Source organism: Chelonia mydas, chromosome 7 (genome assembly GCF_015237465.2).
Source record: "Chelonia mydas isolate rCheMyd1 chromosome 7, rCheMyd1.pri.v2, whole genome shotgun sequence".
Classification (NCBI taxonomy): Eukaryota; Metazoa; Chordata; order Testudines; family Cheloniidae; genus Chelonia; species Chelonia mydas.
In genome coordinates, this window is record NC_057853.1 from 40,730,125 (window position 1) to 40,747,551 (window position 17,427).

Genomic DNA, 17,427 nt, shown 5'->3' on the forward strand with positions numbered 1-17,427 from the left:
CTCCCCGGCAGTATGTTTCGGATGCCCAGGGCAGCCAGCAGAGAGTTTAACCACTATGGGGCATAGGGTGGGGTTGGAGAAGACCTGGTCCCAACCCTATACCAGGCTCAGCTGCTAGCCCTGGCTGAGCTGGGGAGGACAGAACTTCCTCTTCCCCTGCATGGCAGCAGGGCTGGTTCAGACCCACCCCCAGATTTCTCCCAGAGCTGCAAACTACAAACTCCCCCCCCACCCAACCCATCACTCCTCAGCTGCAGGGGGAAGGATCCCTGTACAGAAAGCTGCTCCCCCATCCACCCAACCCCCGTGCATCCAGACCTCTTCATACCCAGACCCTCCCACTGATCCTCACCCCCCACACACACACTCAGAACCCCCCCCAATGAGCCCCACTCCCCCTGCACCTGGACCACCTCAACAAGATACTCGCACCCAGATCCCACCCAGGGCCGGCTCCAGGCACCAGCTTTCCAAGCAGGTGCTTGGGGCACCATGTAGAATAGGGCGGCAGTCCGTGTCTCGCAGCGGCAATTTGGTGGCAGCTGTTGCGGCAGCAGCAATTCCGCGGTGACTGCTTGGGGCAGCAAAATTGGTAGAGCTGCTCCTGTCCCCACCCCACCAAGCCCCAATCAGACGCACCTGGATACTAATCCCAGAACACAGTACCCCAGCATCTGGACGCCAAGCCCCCCGAACCTTCCACACCCAGACCCCCCCACCAAACTCTATTCCCCCTCACCCAGACCCCGCCCCCCTGCTGCACCCCAACCACTTTCACCTGGACCCCCCTGTAGAGTCCCACTACCACTGCACCCAGAAACCCCAACAAGCCCTTGTGCATGCAGATGCCTCCCGCACCCAGATCCCCCACTGACCCACCCACACCTAGATTGCCCACACAGAACCCTCTCAGCCCACACAGAACCCTCTCAACCCACACCTGGATCCCTCCACACGTGGATCCTGCCTTGCTGAGCCTGCCCGTCCACACTTGATGCACCAGGCATGGAGGGGGGTGTTTCTGAGGCAGGCCCAGTCCTTGCACTATGTCATGGTTGTGTGCAGCATCACCACTGAGTCCATGTCCAGGGTGGAGGGAGCTGCACAGTGATTTCCCACCTCTGTGCAGCCAGTGGCCTGTGCTCCCCAAAGCCATGCTGGAGCCTCCACATTTGCACAGAATTTTAAATTTTTTGGCACAGAATTTTTAATTTTTTGGTGCAGAACACCCTCAGGAATAACTGATTAGATGTTACAGTGGTTAAAACTAGGGCTGCAAGCGATTAATAAAATTTCGATTAACTGCACTGTTAAACAATAATAAAGTACAATTTATTTAAATATTTCTGGATGTTTTGTACAATTGCAAATATTGATTTCAATTACAACACAGAACACAAAGTGTACAGTGCTCACTTCCTATTTATTTTTTATTACAAATACTTGCACCAGAGTGGATAAAAATCAATTTTTTAAAAAATCAGTTTTTATTTAAAGAAGATTTTTTTTGATAAAATGCTTTTTCAGGAAAAAACCTACCTAAAGATAGTTTTAATTAAGATACATTATAGCTCAAAGAGATCTCATCATGGAATAGGGTTTATAAATTCTATAGTATGAAACAATATATTCATGTAACGTTTAAGAAAAGTTTTTGTAAATGAGTTCCAGTAGTTCATGGATTAGGGACCCAATCTGATGGGGCTCCAGGGGCTTCTGTATAGATTATTTAGGTTAATCTTTCTATCTACCTAATGGGACTCAGTGCTCAGTCTAGAAGATACCATCAGAGATGCTTAGTTTTGCAGTTTTCTCAAACTGAGGATTTGTGTCTCCAGAGATAACATGCTTGTTAACAGTAAAAGTGTTTTTAAATAAATATAGAGGTGAGAAACAACAGACCTCAACTCTACTGTCCCTCTGCAAATTTCTGTACACACAATCAGTCCCTTACCTCTCTCTAAAAGTGCAAAGTTTCAAAAAGTTCAATGAATAGAAGATGGTTGGGGGCGGAATAGATCTGGACAAGGAGAAGAAGCCTGGAGATAAACGTGAGAAAGGAGGGACAGGTAGTAGAAACAAAAGTGAAACTGTTTGAGCAGCATATTCCAGAAGTCTTGAGATCTTTCTGAGTATAGCCTTCATTGATGACAGACCTAAAAGTGGCAATTCTTCAACAAAAAAAAAAAACTGCGAAAAACAGACTCCAACGTGAAGCTGCAGAACTGGAATTAATTTGCAAACTGGATACCATCAGATTAGGCCTGAAGAGAGATTGGGAGTGGTTGGGTCATTACAAAACCTAAACTTAATTTCCCCAATACTAATTTCTCCCTACTGTTACTCACACCTTCTTGTCAACTGTCTGTAATGGGCCACTCTCTTACCACTTCAAAAGTTATTTTTCCCCTACTTGGTATCCTGCTGTTAATTGATTTATCTCATTAGACTGACCTCACACTTGGTAAAGCAACCCCCCATCCTTTCATGTATTTGTACCTGCTCCTGTATTTTCACTCCATGCATCTGATAAAGCTGGTTCTAACCCATGAAAGCTTATGCCCAAATAAATATGTTAGTCTTTAAGGTGCCACAAGGACTCCTTGTTATTTTTGCTGATACAGACTAACATGGCTACCACTCTGAAACCTTCATTGATTTGAGATCTACCATATCATTCTCTATAGGGAAAACCTACAATGGCAGCACGCCGTAAAAGAGACCCAGTTTGGGTTTCAGCTATCTCTGAGTTGTGACGAATATGTATTAAGGTTATAACAACCAACAAGAATGCACTTTTATGTAGAAATACATTATTAAATAGAGTCTTTCTGACTAGTGATTTAAATCAAATTCACCCTGATTTGCACTGTAAAAAAAAAAAAATAGTATATTTCAATCCACCTAATACAAGTACTGTAGTGCAATCTCTTTATAATGAAAGTTGAACTTACAAATGTAGAATGATGTACAAAAAATAACTGCATTCAAAAACAAAATGTAAAACTTTAGAACCTACAAGTCCACACCGTCCCATTTCAGCCAATTGCTCAGACAAACAATATCGGTTACAAATTGCAGGATATAATGCTGCCCACATCTTGTTTAAAATGTCACCTGAAAGTGAGAACAGGCATCCACATGGTACTGTTGTAGCCAGCGTTGCAAGATATGTACGTTCCAGATGCGCTAAAGATTCATATGTCCCTTCATGCTTCAACCACCACACCAGAAGACATGCGTCCATGCTGACGACGGGCTCTGCTCGATAACAATCCAAAGCAGAGTAGAACGACGCATGTTCATTTTCATCATCATGAGTCAGTTGCCACCAGCAGAAGATTGATTTTCTTTTTTGGTGGTTCAGGTTCTGTAGTTTCCACATGAGAGCACTGCTTTTTTAAGACATCTGAAAGCATGCTCCACACCTCGTCCCTCTCAGATTGTGGAAGGCACGTCAGATTCTTAAATCTTGGGTTGAGTGCTGTAGCTATCTTTAGAAATCTCACATTGGTACCTTCTTTGCGTTTTTTCAAATCTGCTGTGAAAGTATTCTTAAAACGAACATGTGCTGGGTCATCATCCGAGACTGCTATAACATGAAATATATGGCAGAATGTGGGTAAAACAGAGCAGGAGACATACAATTCTCCCCAAGGAGTTCAGTCACAAATTTAATTAACACATTTTTTTTTAACAAGCATCATCAGCATGGAAGCATGTTGTCTGGAATGGTGACCAAAACATGAAGGGGCATATGAATGTTTCACTTATCTGGCACGTAAATACCTTGCAAAGCCAGCTACAAAATTGCCATGTGAATGCTTGTTTTCACTTTCAGGTAACACTGTAAAGAATAAGCAGTCAGCAGTATCTCCCGTAAATACAAACAAACTTGTTTGTTTTTGCAATTGGCGGAACAAGAAGTAGGACTGAGTGGACCTGTAAGCTCTAAAGTTTTAGAGTGTTTTGTTTTTGAGTGGTGATACATAAAAAATTTTTTAAAAAAATCTACATTTGTAAGTTACACTTTCACAATAAAGAGATTGCACTACAGTACTTGTGTGAGGTGAATTGAAAAATAATATTTCTTTTATCATTTTTACTGTGTAAATAGTTGTAATAAAAATATAAAGGGAGCACTGTACACTTTGTATTCTCTGTTGTAATAGAAATCAATATATTTGAAAATGGAGAAAAACATCCAAAAATATTTTATTAAATGTCCATTGGTATTCTCTTATTTAACAGTGCGATTAATCGCAATAAATTTTTAATTGCAGTTAATTTTTTTGAGTTAATCGTGCGAGTTAACTGCAATTAATGGACAGCCCAAGTTAAAACATCTCTTCGCAATTGCTGCCAGATTAGTGGAGATAGATTTGTAGTAAATTTGGAAAGAAAACAGAGAAAAATCTAGACCAGTTATACAAAAGGATATTCCCAGCAAGAAACATCCTTGGAATTTAACATTCCTGCCAATAGATTAATACCATTACTAACAAATGTATTTTACTACTCAGAGATTATGCAGATCTCAGTTTCAGAAGTACTGTCTTCATACCCCAGTCAAGTACACACTGTTTGTCCAGGAATAATAGAATCATAGGACTGGAAGGGACCTTGAGAGGCTATCTAGTCCATTCCCCTGAACTCATGGCAGGACTAAATATTATCTAGACCAGAGGTGGGCAAACTTTTTGGCCTGAGGGCCAGATCTGGGTGGGGAAATTGTATGCAGGGCCATGAATGTAGGGCTGGGTCAGGGAGATGGGGCGCAGAAGGGAGTGCAGGGTGTGGGAGGTGGTGCGGCGTGCAGGAAGGGGCTCAGGGCAAGGGGTTGGGGTGCAGGCTCTGGCCCAGCGCTGCTTACCTCAAGCAGCTTAGCGGGGCTAAGGCAGGGTCTCTGCCTGCCGTGGCCCCAATCCTGGAGGGGGGAGGAAGGGGCAGGCAGCTCTATCACCCACTGCCCTCGCCTGTGGATACCACTCCCGAAGCTCCCATTGGCCATGGTTCCCCGTTCCTGGCCAATGAGAGCTGCAGGGGGGTGGTGCCTGCAGGCGAGGCCAGCGCATGGAACCCTCTGCCCTCCCTTCCCTCCCCCCGCAGGGCCGCTGTGCCGGCTGCTTCCGGGAGCAGCAAAGAGCCAGGGCAGGCAGGAAGTCTGCCTCAGCCCCACTGCGCCATGGGGCTGGCAATCCCGCGGGCCAGACTGACAGCCCTGATGGGCTGAATCCAGCCCGTGGGCTATAGTTTGCCCTCCCCTGATCTAGACCATCCCTGACAGGTGTTTGTCTAACCTGCTCTTCAAAATCTCCAATGATAGAGATTCCATAGCCTCCCTAAACAATTTATTCCAGTGCTTACCCACCCTGACCGTTAGGAAGCTTTTCCTAATGCCCAACCATGCTAATGTCTTATCCGTGCAAAAGACTGAACTATTACTTAGTCTGCAAAGTAAATGTGATGGAGATGTTGTAGACCGCATGGATCCCACTGTGTGTACAAGAGTCTCCTGTGTGCAAGATCTAAATCTTTTCAGTAGTCACATCCATTGGGGAAAAGAGCCTCCTTGTGCTCCTATGTGAGGGCACAAAGAGTGCAGCCACTGGCCCCCTCTGTCATTCCCTTGCAATCTGCAACTGGGAGGACTCAGAAAAATGGGGAGAGGGGGCAAGTTGTGGAATCCACACTAACTACAGTCAAAGAACCACAGTTCTTGTAGGGATGGATCTCACTGCAGGTGACGGGAAAGCAGTCTTTTCACTGGATGGTGGGAATGAGGAGTTTCAGCTTCATTAGTCAAATAATGAATGAAGCACTGATCTCCCAAATGTGGCATCTGATCTAGTTGCTAAGTCTAGAGCATGATGTTCAATTACGGTCATTGGGTGGCTCCACTTTGCTGCCTTGCGGATCTCAGGCACTGTACACTCCTGAAGCAGGCTGAAGATGCTCTCTGTGCTCTGGAGGAGATAGTCACAACATTCAGAAGGAGATATTCCCCAGCTATCAGATAAAATGGAAATACAGGTGATCCATTTAGGGAATCTGTGACTAGATGGCCTGGCTTTTTGAAGGGTCAGATTATGGCTACGAAAAGGTGAGGAGACTAACTAAAAGGCTTGATCTTGTCAATGTAATAGAGTAAGGCTCTGGAGACATGCAGTGTATGTCATTTCTTTTCCCTCCTGTGGAGTTTTGGGAAGAAGACAGAGGGAGATTGACTGGGTCAGGTGGAATTCTGCAACCACCATTTATGGTGGAATTTGAAATGTGATCGCAGCATAACTGATTCTCTCTGAAAGAATTTATAGGGAGGTCCAAACACAAGAGCTTGGAGTTCACTGACCCACCTTGCCAAGGTGACAGTAACCAGAAAGAACACTGCACAGGTACAACGCATACTGTCAAGTAAGAGAACTGAGAAAAATGAGCACAACTAACCAATATTGCTGTGAGGTGGACCTTGGAAGCTGGCCACTAGATCAGCATGCTTCAAGGATCCTCAGTATCAGGGCCTCTTCTGGACATTGATTGTGTTGCACTGTCTATATGAAGAACCTTTCCTATTTTAAGGAACACGTCTTTCTTATGGATGGCTTTCTGCTCTGGGAAACTGCTCCTAACAGATTCATGAAATTCTTAGCAGTAGTGCTCAACCAACCACCATTCAATCTTTCAGGTGCAATGACTGCAGGTCTAGGTGCAGTATCTGACCACAGTTCTGGAATATTATGTTCCGACAGGCTGGGAAATGGTTGGGAGGCCAAATCTGCAATAGGTCTGACAGACGTAACTATCCTCAACCAGTAAAAAGGATTACGGTGGCCTAGGATGGCACCCTCGGGTCCAGGAGGAGGGGGAGGAAACTGTGGAATGACATATAAAAGAAGTCTGAGTGCACTGTAGTAGGAATGCCTTTGGCAACAAACCCAGGCTCATGCCTCCTCTGAAGGAAATCCTGGGCATTTGGTGGTGAAAAGGTCTATTGTGGGAATCCCCCATTGACAGAATATTGGCCCTACGATGCAGTTTTGCAGTGACCACTAGTGGTTGGTTACTAAATGCCTGCTGAAGAAGTATGCCAGGCTGTTGCTGACTCCCGGAAGGCGCAGAGCCTATGGGGTTATTCTATGTTGATGACACCACATCAATAGCTTGACTGCTTCCTGGCAGGGGGGTGATGAACCAATTCCTACCTGCTTGTCTATGTAGCTCATTGCAGATGTATTGTCTGTCAATATCTCCATCATGGAGTTCCGTAGGATGGGTAGGAGTGCCACATAAGCCAGTATCACGGGCCTGAGCTCCAGGATGTTTATGTGGAGATTCAAGATGTCCTGGGATAAGGTGCCTTGCATCTGCAAGTGGTTCAGATTGGGTCCCCACCCAGTTCCTAATACATCCATGAAGAATATCATTGTCAGAGAGAGTACAGAGAATCAAATTTCCTTTCAGGCATTCTTGAAGTATAACCACCAACTAGATTCCTGTTTGAGCTGGGACTGTGACCCTCTTGTTCGTGTGGTGTCAGGACCTCAGCTGAAGTTATAGGAGCCACAGGTGAAGCTGGACAAACAGCATCACATATATACACACCAACATGTAGCCTAGTAGTCCTGGGATAAGTACCATCTTAACTAGACTTGAGTTTGGGTAATTTATTATCCACTGGACTGGAACACATCCTCTGGGAGACAGACTTTTGCCAGCTGAGAGCTGATCGTAGTCCCTGTGAATTCTATCATCTGTAATGGATTGAGATTTTCTCTTAGTTCACAAGGAAGCTTAAGTGGGTGAACAATGAGAGCACATACTCAAGAGCTGTTGTGGTCTCCTTCTGGGACTTGCCTCCGATCAGCCAATCATCTAAGTATGGACAGACATGGATGCCCTGTCTCTGAATGTGCTGCTACCACTGTTAGACATTTCATGAAGACTCTTGGTGCTGTAAGGAGTCTGAATGGCAGTAATGTGTACTGGTAATGGTTAGACCCAATGTGAATCTGTAGTACTTCCTGAGATCAGGAAGCATGGCTACATGGAAGCATGGATTTGCAAGCCGAGAACCATGAACCAGTCTTTAGCCTGAAGAGATGGAAAGATTGAGGCCAACATTACCATCCACAACCTGAGATGGCATATATACTTGTTGAGTTCCCTCAGCTCTAGGAGAGGATGAAGCTCCCCCGACTCCCTTTCTTTTTGGGATAAAGAATAGAGGTAAATATGTCCTGGTGATGATGAGAAGGAATAGATTTCCTGTGAGGGAAGCACTGAGATTATGGCACTCTCAGTACCAGGGTTGGAAGTTCAAATACTCAGTCTGCCAGGGACAGCTGAGGTTGTGCCACCCCGTACAGGAGCATCTGACCATCAGAAATCAATCCAGATGGGTTGAGTTCCTTTTATTGAAGTTTCGTACAGCTAGTAGAGAATTCTGAATAATTTAGCTGTAACTAAAGAATAGCAGGTCAGACACTTACTAGGTTCTGTCTTGCTGCCATAGGCAGTAGGAGTGATCAAATGGAGGGTCAAGGGAGAATGTCTTTGTATGGGCGAATGAGGGGGCAGAAAGGACATGTGCTGTCCTGGTGGATATAACCATCCAAAATACTACGATCTCACATGCATGTTGCACACGTGCACCTATAGGGGGATTCACACTGACATCACGTTTCCAAACTAAGCAGTAAATTCCGAAAGAAGCCCTCTCCAAAGCAGTAGAAACTCCCTGAAGTCCAGGCTGACAGGCCACACAAAACAGCAGCAGCAAAAAGGTGGCCTTCTTAACCTCTGAGGATAGGACAAGAAGCAATGGGCTTAAATTGCAGCAAGGGAAGTTTAGGTTGGACATTAGGAAAAACTTCCTGTCAGGGTGGTTAAGCACTGGAATAAATTGCTTAGGGAGGTTGTTGAATCTCCACCATTCAAGATTTTTAAGAGCAGGTTAGAGAAACACCTGTCAGGGATAGTCTAGATCAGTGGTCACCAACCAGTTGATCACGATCGACTGGTCAATCCTAGAGGATCTCCCAGTCGACTGCGATTTCCGGTGGTGCAGTGTGGCTGCCGCTAAGGCAGACTCCCTGCCTACCACAGCCCTACGCCACTCCCGGAAGTGGCCAGCACAGACCTGCAGCCTTGGGGGCAGGGATCTCCCTCTGCATGCTGCTCCTGCCTGCAAGCATTGCCCCCATAGCCTTGGCCAGAAAAGCTGTGGGGGCGGTGCTTGCAGAGAGGGGCAGCACATGGAGCCTGGGGCCCTCCACTGCGCCCCCTAGGGGCCGCAAGGGCACACTGGATCCTTCCAGGAGCAGTGTGGGGCCAGGATAGGCAAGGACCCTGCCTTAGTCTTGCTGCGCCCGCTGCCGACCAGAAGCCGCTGGTGGTAAGTGCTGCCCAGTGGAAGGCCACACCCCAACTCTTATCCCTGAGCCCCCTTCCCGAAGCCAGCACTCCATACCCGCTCCTGCACCCCAGCCCAGAGCCAGCAACCCATACCCCCTCCTGCACTCCAACACTCCACCCCAGCCTGAAGCCCCTCCCAGAGCCAGCACCCTGTACCCCCTCCTGCACCCCAAAACGCTGTCCCAGCCCAGAGCCCCCTCCCAGAGCCCGCACCCTGCACTCCCTCCTGCACCCCATCCGCTGCCCCAGGCTCAGCCCAGAGCCCCCTCCCACACTGCAAACCCCTTGGCCCCAGCACAGAGCCCGCACTCCCTCACGAACCCCAACCCCCTGCCTCAGCCCAGTGAAAATGAGTGAGGGTGGGGGAATGGGGGGATGGAGTGAGCGGGGCAGGGCTTTGGGGAAGGAGTGGGGTAGATCCTGGGTTGCCCTTAGATTCAAAAAGTGATCTTTAGCGTAAAAAGGTTGGAGACCACTGGTCTAGAATAGATAATACTTAGTCCTGTCGACAGTGTAGTGGACTGGACTAGATGACCTCTCGAGGTCCCTTCAAGTCCTACGATTCTTCCAACTGAAAGCACAGCCACTGAAATACAGCTTTCAACAAAAACACTACAAAAAGGGGAAGGATGACAAAGGAGTAAATTCTACAAACATTAGCTTAATTACTTTAATCTACTGAACAAACACTAAATTGTTTGAAGGTTTGTTGTAAGCAGAAAAAAGAAAATACTGGTGGAATAACATGTGCAGGCTCCATTTCAAGGAAAAATACACAATCAGAAGAAAACTGAAGTAGACTTGAGTACATTAAAATGCATCAGAACACAGAAAAAAGTCAGCAATGGAGATATTGCTAGCTTCAAGTCAAGCAGATGTTGCATACTCAGCTGGGATGGGCGAGAGTCAAAAACAAGCCTTGTATGTCCAAGGTAACATATTGTCTTTCTGCCTGGCTTTAATACGAAGGACATGTGAGTAGAAATCTCATGCCAAATGACACTGACCCATAAATCTCAAGTATCAGTAATTCCCACCTAAATTAGGTGGTCTTTTCAGAAAGATATAGTGTATGAAAAAACCTATAAAGCCATTGAGGTTTGATTGGAAATATTTCCCTGCTAAAAACAAAACTGCTGTCCCAACTTGAACGTGACCTCATCAAGCTGTCATACAACCATAGCATGTGACAGTGTCTTATAACTAAGAATCAGGGCTTGTCTTCACTACCAGGGAGCTCGATGCTGCTGCAATCGATGCAGATGGTGTCAATTTAGTGGGTCTAGTGAAAACCCGCTACATCGATGGCAGAGTGCTCTCCGGTTGACTTTGGTACTCCAGCTCCCTGAGAAGAGTAAGGTAAGTCTACCGGAGAGCATCAATGAAGACACTGGGATAAGTCAACCTAAGCTACAACGACTCCAGCTATGTTATTCACGTTGCTGGAGTAGCGTAACTTAGATCAACTTACCCAATAGTGAAGACAAGCCCTCAGTATCAGTCAGTGCAAGAATAGGAACTCTGAAGAAAATTCTGAGAGCTCTGAGTGTGAGGCACCCCCTTAGAAATGAGAGGGTTAGGTCCCATCATCCTGGCTAAATTCCAATTCTAGTAACTAATGCAGCCTACCATCATTTCTCCTGTAATTTCAGTTAAATTATTCATTTCCCAGGCTAGTTAATACTGTTGTGTAGTATTACTGGCACTGTTAAACTGTGCTCTGTATTCCACCCCAGTGGTGGATCTATTTCAGCAACATAGTACAGAGAGTCCTGTACTTAATCTGTAAAGCAATTCCAGTTCTTCTAGATTGAAGGCACCATAAAGTACGTCTTATCTTCCTAGACTTTAGTACCAGATCATTCCCCAGGGGACTGCACTAGTCAAAACCCATGAATTTGTTCAACTAACCACCCAAGAGCCTAAGAGTAATCAGTGAGAAGAGAGATAACTTTTGAATTCTCCCCTGTACGGATTAGAATATGACATATGATGAGTTTTCCAGGAAAATCTAGTTCACAAGTGTCATACTATTTCATTGTGGAAACAAGGAAGCTGAACAACACTTATGATTCAGTTTTCATGCAGACTATAGGTAAAGGGTTCAAAACCCAAGCTTCTTAGTAAAGGAATGCCAGGTTATGCATGACAATGGATACAAGTCAACTTCCACATTCTGGTTGATTTTACATAAAATACTTTTTCACTAGTAAAGCAAAAACACAAATACTTAAGATATTATCAATGTCTAGCCTCAAATGAAAGTATTGAAAACAAACATCTACTCGCAATTTTTGAAACTGACCAATTCCAACACACAGTTACTTTTAAACATCCAAGTTTTTTTTAATTCCATTACAAAAATGGAGAACGGGTTTTCTGTTCCCGTTACTATTTGTAAAGGTCTTTTTAGCAAAGAAAAAAACCTGACTACACAAAGTGCTTACAAATGTACAAGTTAAACAAACAAACAATTTCTTCTCCTGTTTCTTTCATGGATAGTAATTTAGTTGCAATAGATACAACATTTTCACACAGTCTGATTTTCAAGTGGACTGTGTCCCTTTAAGGACTAGGCAACAGCAATGATTAAATGATATTGTAACTTATCAAAAAAACTTTTATTTATCAGATTTTAGAAATAAATTTTTTTCTTGTGCAATTTAACTGAACATTTTATAGTTGAATGCAAGAATCTTAATTATAGCAATGGGATCCTTACCTGGCCTCTCAGACTGGATCTTTAAACAGAGCTGTTTTACAAAGTCCAAAGGTAGCTGAACAACTTCCTAAAACACAAATATTTAATATTTTAACAGACAGCTTCTTTTAAAAGGAAATATCTTAAAATAAAATGTTACCTGGTAATACACAAAAATACATAAAATTTTGGAGGGTGTCAACAAAGTGGGCCAAAAAGTTACATAAGATCAACTGAACTGCAGTGAAAACAAGCCATTTATTTGGTTGAGAGTTTTGTTTGTTATTCGACCCTATGAAACAGTACAAGTTTCATCTTACTCTGCGTGTCTGAGGAGACCAGATAATCAATACCATATCCTGTCATGAGACACAGAAAAAGCCCTTCGCCAGTTTGTCAGTTTCGTGCAACTACAGGAACATTATGCATTTTCTGAAAGTAACAAATCAGTTTGTCTTTGTACTTATAAACTTATATTTATAAACTGGTAAAGTCCTTGTATTTAAGGATTTAACACAGGAACCAAATAGAAACCAGGAACTTCTAGACTGAAGTGTAAGTAGATCTGATCTCCTCACTCATGGAAGCAACTCATTTATCAAAGAATTGAAATAAGGAGGTAAGAGATTACAAGTCTAAAAATATGAGGCTCTCCCAGGATAAGGTCATCAGCCAGAAAAAGAGCAAAAAGAAGCCAGACATTTTGAAGGTTAACCATCCTTCCCTAGAAAGAGAGGGCAGGGCTGGGTGAAGAAGAGACCCCTTCCTCCAACATGCCACACTGCAGTGACATGGGAAACAGGCTGGGCAGCCCATGCTTACAAAACAATTTTGAAGTCAAAGACGATAGATTAAGTAATGATGTATCACTGGGGCAGGCAGGGTTCCATTCATAATTGCATTATCTCAATTATAATAAAAAAAGAGGAGGTTACTCACCCTGTGCAGTAGCTGACGTTCTTCCAGATGAGCGTCCCTGTGGGTGGCTCCACTTCAGGTCAAGGTGCATCCCAGCGCCTTCGATCGGAGATTTCTACAGCAGTACCCCCTACGGGCTGTGCAGGCACTGTGCCTGCCTCTTGAGCTGTCAGTGTTCTAATAGCGCGTGCACGGCCCGGGCTCCTCAGTTCCTTCTCTACAACTGAGTGTGCTACAAATTCCAAAGTAGAGGGGAGGAGGGCGGGGAGTGGAGCACTCACAGGGACACTCATCTCAAAGAACATCAGTTACTGCACAGAGTGAGTAACCTCCTCTTCTTTGAAAGATGTTCCTGGGGGTGCTCCACTTCAGGTGACTGAAAAGCAGTATCCCTTAGGATGGTTGGGACTTCGGATGAGGCAAGAAGGCTGTTGACAAGACAGCTCTACCCAATCTGGTGTCAGATGCTGCAGTGTGGATGACAGTGTAGTGATTAGCTAAGGTAAGGTTTGATGCCCAGCTAGCTAGCTGCCTTGCATATGTCAGACAGTAGGACATTACGGAGAAAGGCTGTGGATATGGAAACAGCTCTGGTAGAGTGTGTTCTAATTGACGTAGGAGATTGTATTTGCCTGAGTTGGTAACAAAGGCGTATGCAGTCAGCAATCCATTTGGAAAGTCTCCGTGTAGCAATAGCATTTCCTTGTGAGCGCTGAGTAGTAGAGACAAAAAGTCTGGGGGTTTTCCTAAATGGTTTTGTCCTATCTAGGTAAAAGGATAATGCTCTGAACATCAAGAGTGTGCATTGTCATTTCAAAGGCATTAGCATGAGGTATTGGGAAAAAATGTTGGAATGGGTATAGGTTCATTGAGGTGAAAGGAACAGTATCTTAGGTAAGAACCTTGGATACGTGCGGAGTGTGACCTTATTGCGGAAGAACATGGTATACGGAGGGTCCGCCATAAGCGCCCCCATTTCTCCTACTCGTCTGGCAGATGTGATTGCTATGAAGAAGGTGGTCTTCATGGATAGATGGAGAAGGGAGCAGGTAGCCATCGGTTCAAATGGTATTGCCATCAGAGCTTTGAGGACTAGGTGTAAATCCCAAGGTGAAGCAGGTGGTTTCACATCCGGGTATAACGTCTGGATGCCCTTCAGGAACCTTTCGGTGATTGGATGGGCAAAGACAGCTACGTTGTCAACCTTATGGCAGAAGGCAGCGATTGCCGCAAGGTGGACCCTGAGTGAGCTCGTAGAGAGGCCAGATGTTTTAAGGTATAACAGGTAATCCAGTATCAGTGGGAGTGAAGCAGAAAACTGGAGAGGTCTGTTTACCAGCGCACCAAGATGTGAACCGTTTCTATTTATGCAGGTAGGTAGTGTCGCGTGTTGTGTGTTCTGCTGTGTAGCAAGACAGTGCATACTTGGTCTGAACATGTTAACTCCGCATTAGAGAATCATTGATCAGCCAGGCCCTCAGGTGGAGACGTATGTCGGGGTGAAATAGTTGTCCCCTGCATTGTGATAGGAGGTTGCTGAGTGGCGGAAGAGGAATGGGTGGCTTGACCGACATGCACAGGAGAAAGGGGTACCACGGTTGTCTGGGCCATGCTGGGGCTATGAGAATGATGTTGGCTCTGTCTGTTCGTATCTTCTGAATTACTCTGTGCAACAGAAGCATTGGTGGGAATGCGTATACGAGTCTCGGTCCAAGGGAGCATAAAGGCGTCCCCCCGTGAGGGTTTCCCCAGGCCTGCTCTGGAGCAGAATGTCGGGCACTTTTTGTTTGTTGCTGTGGTGAATAGATCCAGTTGGCGATAACCTCAGGTCTGGAAAACGTTGGAAAGAACGATGCCATTGAGTTCCCACTCGTGCTGTAAGGGGAACGATCGGCTGAGCTCATCTGCAATGGTATTCTGAGAACCTGGCAGGTATGAGGCGGAGAGATGGATGTTGTGTTGAAGGCACCAGTTCCAAAGTTTTACCACCTCTGTGCAAAGGGAGTGTGATCAGGCTCCCCCCTGTCTGACATAAAACATGCATGTGATGTTGTTGGTCATGATTCGAATTTGGTGGTTTTGGATGACGGGAAGGAAATGGAGGCAGGCATTGCGTACAGCCTTGGAGCTCTAGCAAATTTATGTGAAGCCTGCTTTCTGAAGTGGCCCACAGACCCTGAGTGGTGAGGTGGCTGATGCGTGCTCCCCATCTTGCGAGGGATGCATCTGTGGTGATGGTAATTGAAAGGGGATCTTGTTGGAAGGGAATCCTGGGTGCAGAGGTTGATGGGAGAGGTCCACCAGAGGAGTGAGTCCTTGACTTTCTGTGGCATAGTTAGTAACCTGTTTAGTCTGTGCTTGTTTGGTTTTATACTGTGGCTAGCCAACCCTGAAGGCATTGCATGTATAGACGAGTATTTGCAACCACAAATGTGCAAGTGGCCATATGTCCTAAGAGCTGTAGGGAGTCTCGGACTGTAGTCTGGCACTTATCTGGGTAATAAGGATGCCCATTGTGTGGAAACTGTCCTAGGGGAGAGATGCAAGAGCAGTGGTGGAATCAAGGTAGGCACTTTGTTGGGTACGTTGTAAGGTAGATTGGTTTTTGTTTATTTGCAGGCCCAAGGTGTGGAAGCAGTGAAGGGTTGCACGAGTTGCGTGGTTCGCTTCTAACTGAGTGGGAGACTTGAGGAGACAATCGTCCAGGTAAGTAAATGAGAGGATTCCTTTTTTCTCTGAGATGTGCTATTACAACTGTTAGCACCTTGGAGAAGACACATGGTGCAGTGGAAAGGCCAAAAGGGAGGACCTTGTACTGGTAGTGTTGCGCTCCCACACCAAACCTGAGGAAACGATGAGCAGGGTGGACAGAGACATAGAAATACACATCTTGGACTTCGAAGGCTGAAAACCAATCTCCTTGCTCCAGCATCAGAATGATCAATGGGAGAGTAACCATCCAGAATTTCTGTTTCTTGACGAACTTGTTCAAACGTTGAAGATCGAGGATCAGGCACCAACCACCGCTTTTCTTTTCCATCAAGAAGTAGAGGGAGGAAAACCCTTTCCTTCTGGGTTAAGGGGGTACTTCCTCTATTGCTCCTAGATGTTGTACCTCCTCACAGAGCAATTGCTCGTGAGAGGGGTCCCTGAAGAGGGAGGGGGTGAGAGGGTGGGTGGGAGGTAAGGAGAGGAAGGGGATGGCATAACCCAATCTGATAATTTCCAGGACCCATCTGTCTGTAGTGATGGTTTGCCAGTTGGCCAGGAATGGACGCAAACAGTTTCCAAAGAAATGGTTGGTTGGAGTTGGGGCTGGAGAGGGTGTGAGGTTTTCTATACCCTCGACCAACACCTCAAATTTATTTATTTGGGTTAGGAGGGTGGGTCACTGTTGTTTGCAGAGGGCAACGTCGTTGGTTCCTGAGCCTATGTCTTTGTTGTTGTTGCGTATCATATTGTCCGAAAGGTGGATGTTGCGCAAAGGTATGATAATGCGGTCACTGGTATGGCTGATATCTATATTGTCTCTTCTTTGAGGCAGGTGTTTGGATGCCTAAGAATCAAAGAGTGGCACGGGAATCCTTCATGGGAGTGAAGGACCCCATTGGTTGTAGCGGCGAAGAGCTTGTCTCCATCGAAAGGGAGATCTTTGACCATATTCTGTATCTCCTTCGGAAAGGAGGAAGAAACAAGCCATGAGGACCGCCGCATGACAACAGCCATGGCTGTGGATCTGGCCACTGCGTCCGCAGCATTGAGGGTGGCTTGAAGAGCTGTGCGGGAGATCAATTGGCCCTCGGACACCACTGCTTTAAATTGTTGTTGTTTATCCCCCGACACATCATCAATAAATTGCATTAACTTAGCATAATTTTTGTGGTCATATTTTGCTAAGAGCGCCACATAGTTCACTACTCTAAATTGCAAAAGTGGAAGAACACCACACTCTGCGGCCGAAGGAGTCCAGTCACTTGTTATCTTTGTCTGATGGAGTGTAGCGGAAGTGTTGGTATTTGTTTTTCTGATTGGCTGCGTTGACCACTAGGGAATTAGGTGACAGGTGTGTAAATGGAAACTCAGAACCCTTAGATGGAACAAAATATTTTCCGTCCAATCTCTTGCTAATGGGTGTTATTTTAGCTGGGGTCTGCCAAATAGTTTTAGCAGGTTCCATAATGGCCCCATTAATTGGTAGGGCTATTTTGGAGGAGGTTGTAGCTTGCAGGATGTCAGTAAGCTCATGGTGTGTTTCAGGTACCTCCTCCAGGGTAATCTTGACCTCTTCTGCTACTCTGTGAAACAACTCTTGAAAGTAAGCAAGTTCATCAGTAGCGGGAGGTGGTGGGGGTACCATGGCGTCTTGTGGTGTTATCGCTATAGAAGAGGTGTGT

At 45.5% G+C, this 17,427-nt stretch overlaps 1 protein-coding gene across 7 annotated transcripts in view; it reads right to left on the bottom strand.

The window, feature by feature from the left end:
• Window positions 1-17,427, bottom strand: part of IPPK (inositol-pentakisphosphate 2-kinase) — a 94,505-nt gene that overhangs the window by 22,579 nt on the left and 54,499 nt on the right. For all 7 annotated transcript variants that reach the window (XM_007055587.4, XM_027817955.3, XM_037903528.2 and 4 more), the window contains one exon: window positions 12,137-12,203. In XM_007055587.4, coding sequence (XP_007055649.2) covers window positions 12,137-12,203 — 67 coding nt within the window. The remainder of the gene's footprint in view (window positions 1-12,136; window positions 12,204-17,427) is intronic.